Genomic DNA, 12,396 nt, shown 5'->3' with positions numbered 1-12,396 from the left:
CATGACAAAAAAAAACATTTTATGATCTTTCTCAGGGTTAATCCCATACAGCACAAACAATATATAGCATTTATGAAAATGAATTTATTTAATATTGTATTAGTGATATTATGTCACTGAGTGTAAAAACAAAACGACTGCTCTCTGTCTATAAATGGTAATGAAACCGTAAATATCATTTATTTGAAAAGTTACATACAATATGCAACTGTTTTGTTACATTGTGTTAGCTTAATCAATGTAGCCATGCAAAACCACTTTTATTAGTCTATGGATGCAAATATGGCTGAACATAAGGTAATGTTACTTGTTAATTAGAACAGTGATTATATTGACACATCTTCCAGCCAATCAAAATCCAGTATTCTTACAGACTGTATATATACAGTACCGTTTAGGTTTGTGGACAAATAAAAATAAGATTTAATGTGCTTTTCTTAAACGTCTGATTACATAGTAAGTTCCTATTTGTTGTTGATGTGGAGATTTGGATTCATTCAGCCACAATGACATCAGTACAATGAGGTACTGATGTAGGGTGAGGATGCCTGGGGTGCAGTCAGCATTCCAATTCATCCAAATGATGTGAAGTTGAGTTAAGGTCAGAGCTCTTTAGCATTTCACCACTCCAAAGTTGAAATTTGTAGAAAATTATCAGGAAGTAGCTCACCCAGTCATGGAAAGGCATTATATACCTGTAAAATACAGGGTAAAAAACACTCAGTGAAGAACATTCTAAGGTTTTTTGAAGGTCCTGAAGGTTTTTGTAAATTATACATCATAAAAAATTTAATAGTTTATTGTATAATGTATTATTTGTGTTAATGACAGTGCAATCTAACACCCTCGTGCTGTGTGTATGGATGTGTGGAAGTCAAATTTAAAAGGTAAAATGTAACAGATTGATGATGATAAATGGTTTGAAGGTCTTCAGCAGAAATGCAATGTATTTTTTAAGAATTAAAGTCACTGCACGCCATCCAGTGGTCAAATAGAAAATCACAGCCACCTCATAGGGTTTTTATAAATGATCAATTTATCATGTAAAATGACCATAACCAATCACACAAAAATGTATTATTTATATATATATATATATATATATATATATATATATATATATATATATATATATATATATATATATATATCTTGAGTGACTTCAAGTGGGTGATTTCTTTTTAAATTGTTTTGTTTTTCAAACGTGTAAAATATTCTTGATTATTTCTTACTTAAGCATTTAAAAGTAGTATTTATGTAGCATTTCAATATGAAACAGCAAGTTTTACATTTAACATTTACAATTCACCTATTATTATGCAATTATTTATTCATTTAATTTTGCTATTCTTTGTCTTTAAATCCTGTTCAATTTGAATTGCAGTGATTTCCTGTGGTTTAAAAAAACCATGGATGCTGCATTCTCCAAACTAAAGAGGAGAGGGATAATATGGCTTATTATCAGTACTCGGTTCAAAGGTCTGCATCTCTGATGGTATGGAAGTACATTAGTGCCTATATGGCATGGGCAGCTTGAAAGGCACCATCACTGCTGAAACATAAATCCAGGTTTTAGAGCAACATTCAGGGAAGGCTTTGAATGTTTCAGCAACACAATTCTAAACTGCATCTATTAAAACAGAATGGCTTCATAGTAGAAGAGTCTGTGTGCTGCCCGGCTACAGTCCAGATCTTTCACCACATGAAAACATTTGGCTTATCATGAAATGAAAAGTACAACAAAGAAGACCCAGGACTGAATCGTGTATCAGACACAAATGGGATAACATTTCTCTCCCATAAATCAAGCAAGAAGGACAAAGAAGAAGGGGAAGCTACACAGTGGTTATCATGGCTCTGTTTAAATATCGTATTTCTTTCTTTAAATGGTAATTTTTCTCAGTTTAAACATTGGATATGTCTTCGATGTTGTATTATCAACAAATTTTCAGTTTCAGATTTTACAGTCAAAACTTTTCGGATTGGGTTTGTACATTAAATACATACAAAAAAGTCCTATTTGTTTCCAAAGGTTTCGTCTTTAAAAAGTGACTCCTAGGTTTATTATCATTTGATGAATCTAAAAGTGCCAGGAAGTGACCCTATTGACCTGCCCAAGATGGCGTCAAAATAGCGTCAGGGACATTTGGGGCGGGATTTAATGATCTTTTATTATTATGACATAACATAACCTCTGTGATTAATGTACTTCAGTTGTACAGCCTTTACTTGTTCGAGCTGGGAAGAATGTACATGATTTGATTACGTTATATAAAAAAGAGCCGCATTTAGCTTGGAAGGAAGAGCCGAAGAAAAACCGCACACTTCCGGTTTGGCGTCGCCCGACCTTCGCACGAGGTCCTAGTTGCCGCCGGATCTCTCAAAGCTTCATAAACAAAGAACATGGCTGACGTTGGGTACAACTGGCTGCTGGTCCTGTGCTCGGTGTTTGTGTGTAATCTCGTCAAAACCTTATTACCGTCTATTTCCTCAGTTGTAAGTAACAAAGTGATTACCAATACACTTTCCTTAGAGACACGTCATTTGCTCAAATTTAAGGGATTGTGTCCGGGGGGGGTCTCCATCACTGCATTATCAGGCATTACCACCTGCACACCTTTTTTATTCTTTATAATAAAGTCATTTATAAGGTCTGATTATAGTGATGCTTTAAATTTGGTACCTTGGACAAATCTCCATCACTCAGATTTGGATCAGTTTTGAATTACAGATCTGATCTGATGTCCCTTTTGAGAAATGTCATTTGCTTGTGAATATAACGTATGCTGTTGAAAATACTGTATGAGTGTTCTGGCTTTGGGCAGGCAGAAAATAATATTTGGAATTGCAAACCTTGTATACATTTGTGTTTAATGTTTGTTTGATTTTTCAAGATAAAAAGAAACACTACTCATGTCTTAGGAAGCTTTTTTTTTTAAAACAAATATGAATGTTATTAAGATATGAATGAATGTAATGTGACTTCAATTGTTCACCAATTTGTTTATTTTTTGTAAAAGCAGTTGATAAAAACCCATGAATGGTTTAATTTGTTGTTGCCATGTTACTTCCATAAAAAGCTCAAATTGCACATTAGTGCGAAAATGTTTTGCCCAAGGTTATGATTTAATGTATGAATTTTTCCATTTTATGTAATGATTTAATGGTTGTTTTCTTTTCTTTCTTTTTTTTTTTTTGTTTACAGTTTTCATCAAAGTTTGAGAACATCTAGGTTTTTTTTTTTATGTTTTTTGGGAACCACACATGTTCCTTTTGTTTATTTGCAACAAAATATTCATTTCATGGTATCTGGGCTCTGACTGGGTCTCTATACATCCGTATTGTCCTTCTGAATCCATACCTTTTGTATTTGGATTAGTGCTTTGGGTGGTTATTGTGCTGGAAGGTGATTTAGGGAGTGCAGGAGATGACCAGCATTTATCAGATATTGATATAGATGAACCTTTTTGTTTAAGGAGTCCATGATTTGCGAATGGGCTTTCATTCTAAATTTGAAGATGAACCAGATCAGTGGCAGGGTTTTTTTTGTTCGTTTGTTTAGTTTTACACATATCTCTCTGTCCTATGAAGGAGTCTTGTGTTTGAAAACAAGGATAGAGTCCGACAGCTGAACAATCAGACCTCATCTACTACTATGAGCCTCTTTCTGCTCTGATTTACTTCTGTTGTATTTTCTACCATTTACCATGTAGAACTAGGTTGAGAATCTCCTCCCTGCAGATATATATCCTTGTAATAATGGGCTAATAATCTGTATAATCTGTATCTAAAAATATGATGTTAACAGGTGAATGAAAGTCAATATTGGCCACTTTCAGTCGTCTTTACAAAAATCGGACCATGGTAGAACAATTACTGGATTCCACTCACTTTCCTTCTATTTATTTGCTTTGCACCTTCTAACAATATACATTGTTACAAATCACCTCTGGATGAAGATTAGGTAGCCAATTAGCAAGCCATAAGTGATGGTAGTAAGGGGAAAACCCCCTGAGAAGTCATGAAGAAGCCTTAAAAGGAAACCAGACTCAAAAGGGAGCCCACCCTTTTATAGATTATTTGTAAAATATTTACATTTATTTTGTCATAATTTCAAGAGAAATTGATAACGTGTAGGAACGTCTTTTCAAACTTCTGCTTATGGAAAGAGCTATCCGGCTTTTCACACAATGCATGAACTCACAGCCACTTATGATCGAATAGTGATTGATGGGGGAGTCATGAGAAATTCCCATTTTTAATTTTTTTCCCCTAATTTTTTCAGTATTAGCTTGTGTTTAACTCATGACAACAAAACTTTTCTGCTTGACTTTTTGGAAAGTGTCATTCGCATGTTTTCAGCCTCATTTTTTTGCGTACGCACGTTTTAAATGAAACCCTGGGACAGAATGTAGAAAATGCTGCAGAATGAAAAATGGAAGAACAGAGAGAGGGGCGAGGAAAAGATTCAGGCCAAAGAAAACGAAAAGTTTGGGATCATTTTAAACTAAAATATAAAGAAAACACTGTACAGTTTGTTTTCCTTTTTTTTTTTAAAGTAATTTGAAATAGATTTTTATATATTTTTTTATTTATTTGTATTTGCATTTTGATGTAATATGGCAATTAAATGCACCAAAAGGGTTTATTTTTTACAAATTACATTTTCAGCAATAAAAACACAAATTTTTATAAAACGAAAAAAAATTACTAGTTCATTTTGAGAGACCCGTCTTATTTTTTCTTGTATATTTAGTATCGCTCTTTAATGAAAAAAAGCACTTATTATCCGACTACTCGATTAATGGATGGATTAATTGGTAGAATACTCGATTGCTAAAATAATCGAGAGCTGCTGCCCTATATATACATATATTAGTAATAATAATCCTGCTAATACACTGATTGTGAGTCAGCGAACACATTAAAATACTATATAGTTTTATAAACTGACACGATTTTTTTATTTTTATGTTTGCATGTGAAGCTGTCAAAGGTCCTGCAGAAAGATACCGAGCAGGAAATGGAGATGCGAACAGAAATCCAGAACATGAGGTTGGAGCTTTCGTCTATAAGCATGATGGATGAATTCGCCAGGTACGCACGACTGGAGCGCAAAATAAACAAGATGACAGACAAGCTGAAAACCCATGGTAAGAGAATAAGGCATGATCTAATAAAAGTAGGTGAAGACAAAAATGACGTGTGCAGAGGAGGGACACGGGGTATATCTATAGGAGAATGTTGAGGATGGAGCCGCCAGGAAGGAGGAAAAGAGGAAGGGCAAAAAAGAGGTTTATGCATGTGGTGAAGGAAGACATGCAGGTAGTTGGTTTGAAAGAAGCAGATGTAGATGACAGTGGGGTATGGAGACTGATGATACACTGTGGCGACCCCTAATGGAAGCAGACAAAATAATAATAATAATCATAATAATAAGAAATATGTAGATGTTTATATATGTATGTATGTTTGTGTGTTTTTATATATATATATATATATATATATATATATATATATATATATATATATATATATATATATATATATATATATATATATATATATATATATATATACATACACATATATATAATATATATATACATACACATATATATAATATATTATAATACACACACACACACACACACACACACACACACACACACACACACACAGTGGTGTGAAAGTGTTGGCCCCCTTCCTGATCTCTCTTTTTTTTGCATGCTTGTCACACTTTAATATTTCAGATCATCAAACTAATTTAAATATTAGTAAAAGATAACACAAGTGAACACAACATGCAGTTTTTAAATGAAGGTTTTTATTACTGAGGGAGAACAAAATCCACCTATTCCTTTTTGTCATACAGTCAAATCAAGAACAGCCCGGCAGGCTAAAATGAAATGGATTGTCAACATCATTTTCTACATCATTCAAGTAAGTTGTCATGTTTTGTTCCTCATTTATTGCTTAGACATTTTAAAATCAGGCACTTATTGAATTAAAAACAAAAGAGATGCAGTTTTGCCCTGTCAAGGAAAAAGACCAAAAACTTTAAATGCATATGTGTAAATTAGCCTACAGTTTTTCACTATTCCAACAAAAACATATTTAATGCTGTATAAAAAAAAAATAAGTAGAGGATTTTACACTGTTCAAAAAAGATACAACTTCGATACTTGTCTAAAATCTGGAATATAATTTTTTTAAAGATCCCTTTATGGTTGGTCTTCATGTTGTTGTAGTAAATGTATTTGCAGGGTTGCTTTGACTTGCTTTAATCAGAGTTTCCACAGGGCCTTAAAAAGTCTAAAATATATATAAAAAAAAAAAAGTAAATTCACTGTTCTAGCTCTTAAATAATGCTAACACCTCTAATGCTCATCGAAATGTTTCCTCAGCACTAGAATGTTTTTGTTTTTTAGTTTCCGTAGTGGTGTATTTCTTTCATTTTCTAGTCCAAATGTACAACTGCAAATTAGACCAATATGCAACAGCTAATTAGCTTTCTGTCTCATCTCTCTTGGCTTGTACAACGGATTTTATTTTAGGCCAGTTGCTAACTATGTACTTCTGTTTGTGATTTTGTGATGTAGGTCTTACAGTCTTAATGGTCTTAAAAAGGTCTTTAAAAAATCTTTAACTTGACTTTGTGACACCTGCAGAAACCCGGTTAATGCTGCTGCAAATCTTGCTGTGTGATTGCAGGCGGTGCTCATGATCTCACTTATCTGGAAGTATTACGCAGATCCAGTTACTGTGGTTCCCAGCAAGTGGATTTCACCACTGGAAAGACTTGTAGCTTTTCCATCTGGAGTTGCAGGTAAGGACAGATGGATTAGATACAAAATATCTATACAGTGAGGAAAATAAGTATTCAACATTATGTAATAAATCAAATTTCCACTGTTGCGAATCACATGAATTTTTGACCACACATTAGCATTAGCTCAAGAAATCTACACAGACAATAAATCATAATATTAACAAATAAAAAAAAGTTATATTTAAAAATGACAGGAAATCTATTTTTACTAACGATTTCCACTGTATAGTAACCTTTTTCCTGTACAAATTAGTATCAGTTGGGTTGGTGCATGTTAATAGGTTACACAATGGCTTTATCCACCTCTGAATATACAATGATCTGATGATGGGTAGAGGCAACATGCTTTTCCAAGACCTTTGCAACAAAAGAGTTTCGCTGCACCACAATGGCACTGGTAAATGATGAATTTGTCAATTTGTAAATCTTCTTGTCTGGGCCTTCCAGTCGAAGGAACATCAATCCGATATCCAGCAGCCTCGCACAGGAGCTCCTCGCAATAGTTTTGTTCAGAGAGTCAGAAGATTAGAATAGTAGCACAAAGACAATGCATGCTCACCCCAGAAGGCTTCGTGCATACATTTTCTTCAATAATTCTGGGGTGATTGTACACAGAGTCTGTTGCTGTCGATTACATTATTATTTGTGATTTTGCCTACTGTTTTACTCTGTGACAACTGTACCTGCTCCCACCAAGACTTTCTGGAGCCAAATGTCTACCCAACATTTCATGTGAATTGCTTCATTAGAACTTTTTAAAATAATTGTTATAATTATTTCTCTCAATGTAAATACTAGGTGCTGCTCGATACAATACCAGAATGTGTAATACCTCGATATCGATACTAAATAAACATTTTATTTGATTTGAGAAGTAAATAGGTCTCAAATACGCTAGCTGCCTACAATATATACTGATTTAGTAAGGAATCTAAACATTTGTCCCTGCCGCGAATACAGTAATCTCCCGTTTTACTGCGGTTCAAATCTCGCGCCCTCGGTTTATCTTGGAATTTCATTTGTGACATAACTAATTAGTTTGGCTTATATTCCCGGTCTCTACGGATAGCACGATAGACCAAAAAACGTATAGGGAATAGTTTTAATAGAATTTAATGTTGAAATAATGAAATTTCTTAATAAAAATTATAATAATTAATTATAAAATGAAGTAAATTGTTAATACAGTACAGTACTGTATACATAAAATTGTATTTTTGGGGTGGCGTCCGTTTAAGAATAAAACAAGATTACTGTACTTTTTTGTCTAATAAAGTATTTAAAAATAAATTAAAGTGATTCCTATTTTTAAAGAAAAGTAGAAACTATGCGCTTGCTTATGGGTGCTCAAACATATGCGTATTGTAAATATTGTGTACAGTGCATATTTTGTTATGCATGTAGAATTATTTTTTTCTAAACTCTGCGTTTAAGTCATTGCTAGTTCAGGGAAGAACCTAACACATTTCCTGTCTGATTCCAGGTGGTGTTGGAATAACATGCTGGTTGGTGGTCTGCAACAAAGTGGTAGCCATTGGTATTCATGCTTTTAGCTAATTCCTGTTTTAAGGTGGCTCTCTACAACAATAAAAATTCTTAAAAAGATCTCAAAAAAGGGTTTACACAAGGTGTTACTATGGGAGCTATGAATTCCTTTAAGCCAAACTATGCAGTTTGTTTAAAGACATTTGGCAAGCAAATTTTCCAATGTAAAATTCAAGGCTGACCGGAAAAACGCTTTCGGTTGTATTGCAAACAAGGTTGCTTTTTGTTGTAGATTAGTCTTTTCGAACGTAGAATTATAGAATTATAAATTGATTTTGCGCCTCATTTACACATAAACCATCAGTGCTGTGAATTGTGAAGGGGTTATAGTTGATCTCGGATGTGAATATAGCTGTCCCTCTTTATTGCACTTGTATATAGATTGCCATTAATACATTTACTCAATAGTTTACAGCTAACGAAATTATCATTCCTGAATGCATAGTAAAACAAATAGTACTGGATAATGGAAATACTAGTGACTTAGATATCTAGGGTTCTAGCAACACTAGATTGCAGCCAAGGATGGGGAATGCTATATTGGAAATCTTCTTGTGTGCATGGAAAGGTAGCCTGGGTAGCAGTTGACATTCATGCATGATATCCATGAGGAGGAGACATTAAATAAGGACTGTTCCTGAATGGCGCAAAACAGAAAATTTTATCTACAAGGTCAGTTTAAAAAAAAATTGGCCCCCAGTGTGTGCAAGGGAAGAATATTACCAAGGCCTGCTAATTTTATTTCAGATTTCAGACACACAGTTCAAAATCCTGCACATGGATGTTCAAAATCCTGCACATGTTCCTAAGGGGAGGACTTAATAGGCTTCCTAAAATAATGCTTTCTTTTCTTTTTAGAAAGCTTTTGTGATCATTTAATGTGCCTCAGCAAGACACCAATTGGATTGCTGGGACATAGTCTTCAACCTGCACTGTAATCTGAGAGCCCGATCAGATTGGCAATTCAAAGAAGCTGGTCAGACCACCAGCGAGAGCAGCAGTGGAAACCAAAGACTTACTGGCCATTTTGGGGCCAAGAGCATTTGTGATTTCAGAATTTTGTGCAGCATGAGGTTCAGCTATGTTCTCCCAAATTTTCTCTCTCTCCTGGGTGCATATGTATACTTATATGCTGGGTCATTTGACTAACTTTTCCAAAATCACCCCATTGTCAGAAACAGCTGGAGATGAGGAGACACTTCCGACTGGGTTGCGCTGGGATTAATCTCACTGATTACTACATATTTAAGGAGCTGCAGTCAGTAATCCTAGTGAAGTTAACTGGAGATAATATCACACTCATGTCTGATTCTGAGATGACAAATTGGCTCAAGCTGCACACCAGTTAATTGCCTGGACTTCCGAAATTTGTGGCACTCATTGCTCCTGAATGGATATCTATTCGCTGAATTCAAATTGCATTAGTATTAAATGCTACATCACATATGGCCTACATGCACAAGAAGGTATCCAGGTTGTATTCCTCAGCCCTGCTGGTTGAAAGGGAATCTGCTTTATGTTTATTACATTTTGGTTGTAATTGTTGATTTTATTTTTAATTAATTTAAATAAAAGTGCAAACTTCAATTTGAGGAAATCTCCCTAATATATCTTTTTTGGGGGAAAAAAAGATTTGTAACAAGATCCATACAAACAGTGTTCTATATTTTAGTTATTTGAAAAGGGTAGCATTGGTCCACTGTGAAAAAAAGCATAGCACCCTGGTTAGATGTTTGAACTCATTTGACTTTTTGGATGTCCATATTGACGATGTTACACTCATTTATTCTTTGTGATGTTCGGTTTGAGTAAATAAATGCAATCTGATCAACCGCATTTTTACTTTATTTGCATTACAATTTGCTAAGAATACTGTGTATTGATTAAACAGGCTAAGCGATAGCCTTCTACTAGCAGTATAACATCTACTCAATTTATTTAATTTTAATAAAAAAAAACAAAAAGAAGATGATTCTGACTTCCATAAGCATGTTTCCCGATGTGGAGGTTCAGGATGGTTCCTTGAAATATGCAGTGCTTTCTGTTCTTGAATGGGGTTTTGGTGGCCTTGTTTGCTGACAGTAAATGAGTGAAAGCTAAAATCAGGAAACTTAAATTAATCATTAATATTTACAGGATATGTTCTTGTATATGTTTTAGTTACATTTAATGTTCCATTCTTTTTATATGAGCTTTTTATCTATGAACAATTGTTTCCTCACCAGTATTGCTTTTTCTCTCTTGAAGTCAATACCAAACCCCCTGACACAGCAAATTTTACAGAGAAACTGTCTGTTAAATGTGAAGAAAAATTTACCAGTTGTTACAAAGCCCTGAAACCCAGGACTCCATTAACTACAAATGACAGGCATCTAATTATGCTATCTAATTATTATTTTACGTTACTTTTTTAAATTTTTTTTTTTACTTTTTTTTTCTTAGACCTTAATTATATGAAGCTTCTGCTATACAAGTGTTTATGAGTTGTTACTGTAAAAAAGATAACATTAAATTGTGTCGTACTATAAACATGTGAAACAGCTGAAGTTACTGTGGTATAATCTGGGGAATAAATACAATAAACATGTTTCCAAACTCAAACTAAAACCAGTCCATGATCCTGCTGTTCATCAAGCATCAGTATGCAATAAATGAACTTTTGCTCTCTCAAGCGGAAAAAGAATATACAGTTTATGTAACAGTGTCGTCAGCAAACTTGGCAATGACAGTAAAGTTGGAAATGGCCACGTAGTTATTGGTGTACAAGAAAATTCCACTGTATTTAACCTGTTTTACTACAAAATATCCACGAGATGGTACTTTGTCTAAAACCAACATTTAACCTTTGTGTCAGTTGGAGTGAATCTGTTGTTCAAAATAAAAATATATTTGTCTAAGTAACATCTTATCTGAATTATTTTCAGTAGAACTGCATAAAGGAGTTTATTTTTTAGCTATTTTCTTAATACGTCTGCATTAGTAAATAAAACATTATTATTTATTTTTTGCTTTAAGGTATTAAAAACCATATTTGTGCCATAGAATTGCACAAAATTGTTCTTTATTATTGCTTAATGCTTAACTTACTGTAGCACATTGCCTAATTTCAATGTGAAGCCTTATAATTGTCCTACAATTCATATACTGTATTCTTAGTTTTAGCTTGTCACAGGCCTGTTCCTTATGAAACTCATGCATATTCCTTATGTTTATATGCAACAAACTAGGGTTATTCACTCACTAATAAATTTCACAGCATCAAAATGTCACCCTAGACAATAACTGTGGGTTTTCAAGTAAATGTAACTCACACTCCAAGTTTCTATTTATGGAGAGCCTATTAGATACATGTAGGTTAAATCATAAGAGATACTTAACCAACATAGCTACCATTCTTCTATACTTTAGCGCTATGCAATTCCATCCTCAGTGCAGCTAGTGTAAACCAACTTCACCATACATCACGACAATGATCTGAAGTATACTGTATGTCCAAGTTCTGCTAGTGTTATTTACAGAGCAAACAGTTGGTTTAAGTGTTCTCTATTATGCAATGGCCTGCCTAGTCATCACACCTAAATCCTTTTGGGCTGCTCTTGTATGAACTCAAGGTCAAAAAGAAAAATTCAACTATCGATGAACATCTCTGAAAAGTTTTACAAGTATATCAGCTGAATGTTGGAGAAAGAACTGTCCAGATGACAAGAAGCTGTTATTCATGCTGAGGTAAGCTTTTTCATAGAAAATTATTGTTTTTGAACTGTTTATCACATTTTTGTGCCAAAATCTGCACATCTATACATTTGTTGGTCAAAATAATATTTACTTTTGTTCATAATTACATGTAAACAAAATAATTCATGTGTCTTAATAACCATAAAAGACTAGGTGTCCCCCCTCATTTTGACAGCCACTGTATAATATGCAATTTGTTTATAACAATGCAAAAGTAACCTTTATTTATTCATGTACTTTTGTTTGTTTCAGTATTTGGTTTGCTATGAGTGATACTTCACAGT

At 33.8% G+C, this 12,396-nt stretch overlaps 1 protein-coding gene across 1 annotated transcript; it reads left to right on the top strand.

Annotated features, from left to right (window-relative positions):
* Positions 1-2,207: 2,207 nt before the first annotated feature.
* On the top strand, positions 2,208-10,208 carry get1 (guided entry of tail-anchored proteins factor 1). Its single transcript, XM_046876802.1, has 5 exons — positions 2,208-2,496; positions 4,988-5,153; positions 5,876-5,943; positions 6,715-6,829; positions 8,316-10,208. The coding sequence occupies exons 1-5, from the start codon at positions 2,404-2,406 to the stop codon at positions 8,387-8,389; spliced, it is 516 nt and encodes a 171-aa protein (XP_046732758.1). The 5' UTR covers positions 2,208-2,403; the 3' UTR covers positions 8,390-10,208.
* Positions 10,209-12,396: the final 2,188 nt, after the last annotated feature.

This window comes from Silurus meridionalis, chromosome 20, assembly GCF_014805685.1.
Source record: "Silurus meridionalis isolate SWU-2019-XX chromosome 20, ASM1480568v1, whole genome shotgun sequence".
Taxonomy (NCBI): domain Eukaryota; kingdom Metazoa; phylum Chordata; class Actinopteri; order Siluriformes; family Siluridae; genus Silurus; species Silurus meridionalis.
Note: the sequence above shows the minus strand (reverse complement) of the source record. Positions and strands in the feature narration are given on the sequence as shown.